Genomic DNA, 9,317 nt, shown 5'->3' with positions numbered 1-9,317 from the left:
TTGAACTTCTACTATTTTATTCGCAAATATATTCAAATTTTATTCGGCTAGCCATCAAATAATTTACCTATTCACCAAATAAAAAGATGAAGATAAAAAGAATAGAAATAATTTAACAGACAACATTACACATTTGAAGAAGAATACATCCATAATTCAATAATAAACACATGTTAGTATAAATGACGGAATAAAAAATTAACAAAAAATAATAAAATTAAAAAATTATTCGATTCAAATAATTCAATAATATAAAAACATGTTAATATAAATGATTGAATAGAAAAAATTAACAGAAAATGATAACATAAAAAGTATTAGAATAACTTCACTTAAATTAAATAAAAATAACACAATCGTAAAAAAATATATTAATCACAGTAAAAATCATCAAAGATTACAAATGTAAATAAAAAAAGAACATAGAAAACTCATTCGACCTAAAGAATTTAAGTACAATATATGACAGAAACAAATCAAATTGAATGAAATGAACCCAAAAAAATTCACAAAAAGACATTATAGATCTAACAATATCATCATTTGCAGAAGATTTCCATTTTGATAAATATTGTTCTTCTTCTTCTTGGACTTTCACTTTGTTATTTGCAAGTATATTCAAACTTTTTTTTTCGGCTAGCCGACAAATAATCTACCTATTCGCTCCATAAAAAGATGAAGATAAGAAGAATGGAAATAATTCAACAAATAATACTACACATTTGAAGAAGAATAAGATCAATTAATTTTTTTAATGAACTTTTATTTGTGTATATAGGGAATAGAGATAATCGATAGAGTAGTTTTAGGTAACCACTTTAAATTCAAATTCAAAAAGTAACTACTTTGCCATTTTTTTTAAAAATAGTTACGCAAGAAGAATAAGATCAATTAATTTTTTTAATGAACTTTTATTTGTGTATATAGGGAATAGAGATAATCGATAGAGTAGTTTTAGGTAACCACTTTAAATTCAAATTCAAAAAGTAACTACTTTGCCATTTTTTTTTAAAAATAGTTACGCGAGATGGTTACTTATTTTGAAAAAAAACACATTTAAAATAATTTTTTTATTTTTTAAAAACTAAAGCATATCTTCATTTAACAGATTTTTTTAATGTGCGGGTAGTTTTGCTATTTATTTATTTAAAATGATGATTGATGCACGTTTTTTATTTTATTTTTCTTTGTTACATTTTCTATTACTATAACCTATTTTAACATTTTTTACTTTTTGCCCGTTGGTATTTTATTTTAAATAGTTTGTTTAAAATTTATTTTTTTATTTTTATTTTATTTTTGTGATGTTGACATGTGTCATTCTAATTATTGACATGTGTCTATATTTATTTATTTAATTATTGATTATTAATTATTTAAAATTATTTAAAATACTGAAAATTTATGGTGTTGACATGTGTCATTTTTTCTTCTCCTTTTATATATAGATAGATTATATATATTCTACTCTTTACCATCTCTTAACTCTTTGATCAGTCAACTCTTCATTGGGATCGCTTGAATCAGATTTTTTGGTACTATTTATTTTGATGCATCCAGATACATATATCTCGAGAGTCGGAATATATGATGTCAAAATTAGGTGTGATGATTTGTTTTAGATACATTGTATCCAAGTTAATTCGCATGTATCTGAGATACATAACACATCTATCTCGCTTGTCTCGCCTCTCTTTCATCTGGCTCGCCACTCTCATATGTATTTGGTATCCCAAATATATGTGAATCACACTCACATCATACATATACATGTATCTAGTGTGATCGTCTCCCATCCTATCTCGCTCGCCTTTTCTCCCTATTTTAGTTTATCTTGTAGCAAAAATACATGCATACATCTAGTATATCTTTCTCAATATATGATAGGAAGCTCTTAATTGATGATAATCTATATAATATTTTTAAAATATAAATAATAATAATAATAATAATATACTATATAATAGTGAAATATATCTAATTGTGTCGAGAAATTAAAAACATGATCATTAGCCTAAGTTTTTGTGTTTAATTCCATGTGAATGTCTGCCAACAAACATTTACGTTGAGTCCATATATGTATTTTTCTCACTTGGGACTACCGTTTTTTTTTTCATAGTTAGGCATCAATTAATATTTTGCTAAAACCTAACCCTAGTTGTTCTATGTAACATTTATTGTCCATTGTCTTATCTACTTAAACAAACCTTCTTCTGGTATTTAAATAGAACCCTATTCATAATTACTTGTTCACTTTTGAAATGAATGAATTAAAAATTTAAGATTTTCAAGAATTGCTATCTTTTTTAAAGTAATTAATTAAGGGTATAATAGGTAAAAAAAAAAACTGTCTTTTCTTGATTTGTCAAAATGGACAAGTAAAAAGGAAGTAAATTAAAAGGTTAAAAAGGAAAATTGAACAAGTAACATATCGTCGTATTTTCCGAGTTACTCACTTCATATATTATATAGGGATAAGGGTCTGAAAAATACCCCAACTTTGGTCGAATTTGTTGTTGCGTTACTAAACTTTCATGAGGACCTATTATCTCCCTAGACTATTTAATACCGTATTTTAAACATATATATTTGTCCACGTGGACAAAAAAAATACAAAATTATAAATAGTAATGTGTCCACGTGGGCACATATATACATTTAAAATACACTATTAAATAGTTCAGGGGGTAAAAAATACGATATTAAATAGTCTAGGGAGGTAATAGGTCCTCATGAAAGTTTAGTAACGCAACAACAAATTCGACCAAAGTTGGGGTATTTTTCAGACCCTTATCCCTATTATATATAATTAAATCTTATAGTTTTCTGATTAGGAATTGTTTTTTCGTACACTCATTATATATATATATATATATATATATATATATTATATAAAGTAAACTGATAAATAATCACGTGCCATCAACCTTACACATTTATGTATTTCAAGACTAGAGTTTTGTGCTTTGTTAAAAAATATTTAAAATGATCCCATAGTTTTATTTAGTCGTTTGATTTTGACTATTCGGCATGAGGTTTAAAAAAATAAAAGAAATATTTAAATTTTATGGTTTTAAATTAAAAATATGTAGAATGTATCAAAATATTTCATATTGTGATTTTAAATATGTCATGTGGAAAATTAAAATTAAAGAGTTATTAAAAAATGGATGAGACATTCTTTTTTTAAACAGACTAAAAAGGACAATAAGACAAACAAATTAGGAGTAAGAGACCCAAAAAACGAAAAGAAAAATCACATTTTCTTCCTATCTTCCTCTCAATATCGATCTTTAACATGGTTGTTTCTTCAATGCTAGAAGGTCGCACTAAGACAAAAACTTCACTCTTTCTTATTTATATCTTTGAGTATTTGTTTGTAATTGTCATGTTCAAAATGAGAAGCTAAAATACTAAACATAAGAAGTTATATTTGTCTTTATACTTTCATAAATAAGTTATATTTGTCCTTCATTATAGATTTTCAACATATATTTTTCTTTATACTTGAAAAAAATAAGTCATATTTATCCCTACATGTTTTCCACATATTTGACATTTTCATTTAACTTTAGAATCATATATTTACTTGTACCCTAAAAAAAGGTATATTTATCCTTTTTGCGTTAAATACTCATGTCTCATCTTAATCCTCCTACATAAATATTTATTTCTAGGGGAAAAGGACAAATATCGTAAATGTTATGCAAATATCTTCCGTCATACTTTTGAGATATTAGTGTCCGTGCCATCAAAAAACTAGAAAATATATACTCTTTATACTAACGGACATACACGTGTCATAATCTTATCCACCGATCCGACATTTATTAAATATTAGATCGACGGATAAGATTGTGCCACGTGTTCCTATTTAGTCTTCCGTTAGGGTAAAGTGCATATATGCTCTAGTTTTTAGACGGCAGGGGCACCAATGTCCCAAAAGTATGACGGAGGGTATCTACATACCATTTACGATAGTTCGGAGATATATTTGTCATTTTCCCTTATTTCTATTGTATTAAATCTTCATTGTCTGGCCTTAATTTTCCTATATGACGCCTACACCACATTTTCTCCAATTAAATTTTTTTAACTCGGATCCACTAAAAAATTAAAACACAAAAAATTCATTATTCATTTATAATGGATAAGATTTCACCATTCAAATATCATCCAAATTAAAACACAAAAAAAATCATTGTTCATCAAGAGTTGACACCTTTTTAGAAATTTATTTTATAATCAATCAACTTATATTTATTTAATCCTTTTTAATTGAATAAATACACACGCAAAATGTGAACTTTAAACTTACTTTTCTAAGAAATATGTCACATCTTCAATTTATAAGACCAAAATAATATATATATAGATTAATTAGTACTAAAATAAATTGTTAACTTATTAAGTATGAGTCAAATTAAAGGAGCCAACACACCACACGTTATAATTTATATGTACTCCATGGCGGTGGTCAACCACTTTTGATTTGATTTTCTATGATTTATTCTATCACGGACATAATTAAATCATTTGAAAATAATAATAAATTTAAAATTTAATTTTATGAATTAATATTTATTTATTTTTCAAAATATGCACATAGTTCAAGTTTGATGCATTGAATTCTATTAAATTTATTGTGTTTAATCTTAGATTCATCACTGTCTAAAAAAATTTATATGTAACTAGTTATAAAAACATTAAAAATTCACACAACGATTATCCAACCTTTGTAATTGAAAACTGACCAATGTCAAGGAATTTTAGATTTCACATGTGAAATTTGAGATATTGTCATAAATTTTCACATGTGGAATTTGAAAAATTGAAACTCCATGATAAGTGCTATTTTTCAAATATGTTTTAAGTCTGAAGAATGACTAGTGAATGGGGATGGGGTGGGGGTGAAGGGGGGGAGTTTAATTTCTACTAATGATGTTAATAACACGTAAAATAAGTCAAAGTTATCTATTATAATAACATGTTAAAATATGATACTGATTCAATTTGGTCAAGTGGTATTCCTTCTGTTTTAATTTGTTTATCTTACTTTTCTTTCTTAGTTTATTTAAGAAAATTTCTTTTTTAACAATTTCTTAAATTGAAATTTTCAGATAGCATCTTTAAAACCACGTGATGAAATAACGTACATTCTATATATCTTTAATTTGACACCACAAAATATAAGTTTTCGTTAGCTTTTTAAATTTTATATCAAGTTAAAATTAGACAAATAAATTGAAACAAATGAAGGAGAGAGGGTGGGAGAATTTTATTTTGTCAATCAATTGTACACACAACTAACTCCTCCTTGTATAAATCATTATAAATAGGGTGTTTCCCAACTCATTTGTCTTCCAAATTAAACTACACTTTATCCTATACTATAATATTACTATATACTATTATTATTTCTTTATAGAGAAGTTATAATTAATTTCTCTTTTTTCCAAGATTACTACTACTAATACTTGTCCAAATTTAATGGGAGGAAGTTCATCTCCTTGTGCTTCATGCAAATTATTAAGGCGTAGGTGTGCAAAAGATTGTATATTTGCTCCATATTTTCCACCAAATGAACCTCACAAATTTGCCATTGTTCACAAAGTCTTTGGTGCTAGCAATATTAGCAAGATGTTGCAGGTAATTTCCTCTTTTTCCTCCCTCTAATTATCATAATTTATATCGGCTAATTTTTTTATCAAACTCATTTGTATTGATTACGTCACATAGAGATATTGTAGTACTACTAGGGACAAGATAACTTGTGGTCTTATTCTTCTGCCAAAAATAGGAAAGAGTAAAAGTTGATCAAATCGAGAATCAAGGGTTAGCTCCCACCTCTAACCTCACAAAAAAATAATAATCAAAATGGCGAACGGGGTTTATTCAAACTCATTTCATCGGAATATCCTATTGTATATATAAGATTAATTTTTGTTTTTTAATGTATATAATAGTTATTGAATTTTTTTTATAAAAAAGCATAGTGCCATTTTGAATTCTTTTACATTAGCATTATATGCAGTGATTGTATAATGAGTTTTTTTTATAAGTATTAGTTGGTATGGTAATATGTTTGTTACCATTTTTTTAATTTTTTTTTTTATCAATTAATGTTTATCATAAAGATTTTCCTACAATATATTTATATTAGCTAAACTCTAAATTATTAGTGGGTGTGGTACCATTTTCTATTGGCAATGTATATTAGCTAAACTCTAAATTCATTACCTTATTATAAATGATGATTTGAATGTGTAGAAATATTGTTTACACATACTTGAATTTATAATCTATTTGTTCAACCTTCTAAAATTGGTCTAATCTTGAAAATTGTTTTTCAAAAGAAAATAATTTTGATGATAACTAATTGTGTTTGAACGATAAATTTAAATTAGTACATTTTTTAGAAGTAATTAACGGTTGGTCAAACTTTTTATAAGTGCTTTTAGGTGTATTTTTCTCAAAAGTAGAAAAATAATTTTGGTGAAAAATTATCTTTCTAGCTTCTTAATACTTCATCCGTTCACTTTTAATTGTCATGATTTCCTTTTTTAGAGTCAAACTATAAGAACTTTGACTAACATTTTATTATTGATATGCAAAAAATTGCACTTTATAGTGTTTTCGTATAGTTTTTGAATATCTAAATTTTTTATTTAAAATATCGAATTAATGTAATTTAATTTAACTTTGAAAATTAGTCAAATTGACTTTCGAAAAACGCAACATGATAATTAAAAGTAGACGGAGGGAGTAACAACTTTTGCTACTCTCCAGAAGCATGTATTTTCTCTTAAAAACTTGACCAAACACCTTTTTTTTTTTAAATAAACACTTTTAACCTTCTAAAAATTTGGTCAAACAGACTATTAATATAGTCATGTTTTACACAACATGTGTATACGATTAATTATTATTTTTATTTTTATTTTTTTTTGTCTTAAATCTTACTCCCTCCGTTTCACAAAGAATGACCTCCTTTCCTTTTTAGTTAGTTTAAAAAAGAATGTACCTCTTTCCTTTTTTGGTAACAATTTACTTTTTGCTTTCCACGTGGCATGTTTAAGACCACAAGATTAAGGGCAATTTGTACATTTGACTTAACTTTAATTTAGGACCACAAGATTCAAAGTTTTTTTATTTACTTAAACTCCGTGCCAAGTCAAACCAGGTCATTCTTTGTGAAACGGAGGGAGTAATATTATATTTTTCAGGAATTACCAATACAACAGAGAGCAGATGCAGTAAACAGTTTAGTATATGAAGCAAATGCAAGAATGAAAGATCCTGTTTATGGTTGTGTTGGTGCTATTTCTTTTTTACAAAATCAAATTTCACAATTAGAAATACAACTTGCTATGGCCCAAGCAGAAATATTATGCATCCAAATGCAGAATAATAATAATTATTATAATTTGTCTGAAATTCAAATTGAGAATAATGATAATAATTTGCAACATGAGTACATAAGCTTGTTGCAAAGTATTAATAATACGAATTAATTAACTTGTTTTGTTCATTTTGTTGTAACTTGTAACATAATATTTTGGACTTCTAACAAATTGGTGAAATGTATTTTAGCCATTTTGAGTACTAGTTAATGAAATTGATCTAAGTTTTATGTATTGACAATGTAAAATTGACGTTATTGAACCTTTTGTTAATTTTCAAATAATTTTTGTTCTACGTTGTTGAATCTTCCTTTTTATCAGTAGTATTAGCTTTATTTTGTCCTTCAATTTCGACTATCATCGATATCTTTTGGTGTTTCGATTATTATATTATTGTATTGTTATTATTGTTTTCTATCTGTTGTGTAATGTTGTGCATTTCGTATTATTTCAATTTTGTTATTGCTTCCACATATGTTTCTCCTTTTTAAAATTGTTTGGCATGCTTTGGGTTAGTCGGGGATCTATTGGAGCAACCTCTATATCTCTCTGAGGCAGATGTAAGGTCTGTGTACACTTTAATTGTTTTACATCTCATTTATGACGTTACACTGAATATACTATTGTCTTAAAAGGACATATCTAACATGGATAAATAATATTTATGGAGGATAAATAAGAAACTCAATAGTTTTAAAAAAAAAAAAAATTGTTTTATGAAAATCACTTTATTCGTACCAAACACATCATAAATGGCAACCAGGCCTAGCTAATTGTAGAGAATGTGTATATTTGCATATATCTACTTGTATATTTATATATACCATTTATATACATCATACATAATTGAGGATGTGTGAAAATTAGGAGAAACGGCTTTTTAAGTCGATGTATATATATCCTCCTGTTTATATTTTTTTTATGTGAGTTTATATCAATGTAAATTTAATATCATATACAACAATATAGACGTATATGAATTTAACCTTAAATCAATTCAAATCACCATTAATATTTCTCAATTTTGTATAAAATTTTGTCTAAGTATTTTTAATGAACGCATTTTAAAATATTTAAAAAAATTCAATCCAAATTTAAATGTGATTATAGTGTTTTGATAAATTTTCTACAAATGAATCAACAGGATTTTGTGGTAGTCAAATAAATTGCAGCTATATACCACTAAAGGATATGGTGGAGTGGATGAAGTTGTTCTTTTAACCAGAGGTATACGGTTCGAGCCCGGGTATAAAACCCCCGAATAGAACTCCACTGCAGTGGTGGTCCGGGTGGCTCACGAGGAGGATATGATGAGCAAAATCCAATTAACTGTTGAAAGTAAAAATTATTATTGCAGCTGCATCCACCCCACAACCCATAATGCAAAACTTAAGCCAGACCACTGCTATCGCTACTTTGATCGATTTTTCAGTAGCATTTGTGTATGATGCAGGATCAACACATGTACTATTTGGATTAATCAGAATTTCAATATGGGTACCAAACACCCAAAACAGTTCACTAGAGGGACGAGGTGTCACCCAACTGTAATAAAATGAGTTGGGTGAGTGCTGGTGGAAGATAGCAACTACCTGTGAGAATGATCAAAGGTTCAAAGAGTCGAATGATCCAATGGATCTAGCCTAGTGGTGTGGAAAGAAGACTTGAGTGATCAAAGGTTCAAACTAACAAACAAGAACATCAAGTGAGTTCTTTGGTGGAAGATAGCAACTACCTGTGAGAATGATCAAAGGTTCAAAGAGTCGAATGATCCAATGGATCTAGCCTAGTGGTGTGGAAGAAGACTTGAGTGATCAAAGGTTCAAACTAACAAACAAGAACATCAAGTGAGTTCTTTGGTGGAAGATAGCAACTACCTGGTGAATTAGTCGAAATAGTATGGACTATAGATGC

General features: G+C 27.3%; 1 protein-coding gene across 1 annotated transcript; it reads left to right on the top strand.

Moving 5' to 3' along the window:
- Positions 1-5,490: 5,490 nt before the first annotated feature.
- Positions 5,491-7,409, top strand: LOC102605274 (LOB domain-containing protein 12; the record flags this gene model as incomplete). The annotated part of the gene is made up of 2 exons (XM_006344009.2): positions 5,491-5,649; positions 7,227-7,409. Coding segments are annotated over exons 1-2 (342 nt in total), but the record flags the coding sequence as incomplete, so codon positions are not given.
- Between the last annotated feature and the right edge of the window lie 1,908 nt (positions 7,410-9,317).

Source organism: Solanum tuberosum, unplaced genomic scaffold (assembly GCF_000226075.1).
Source record: "Solanum tuberosum cultivar DM 1-3 516 R44 unplaced genomic scaffold, SolTub_3.0 scf00052, whole genome shotgun sequence".
NCBI lineage: Eukaryota > Viridiplantae > Streptophyta > Magnoliopsida > Solanales > Solanaceae > Solanum > Solanum tuberosum.
This window is presented reverse-complemented; position numbering and strand designations above follow the sequence as displayed.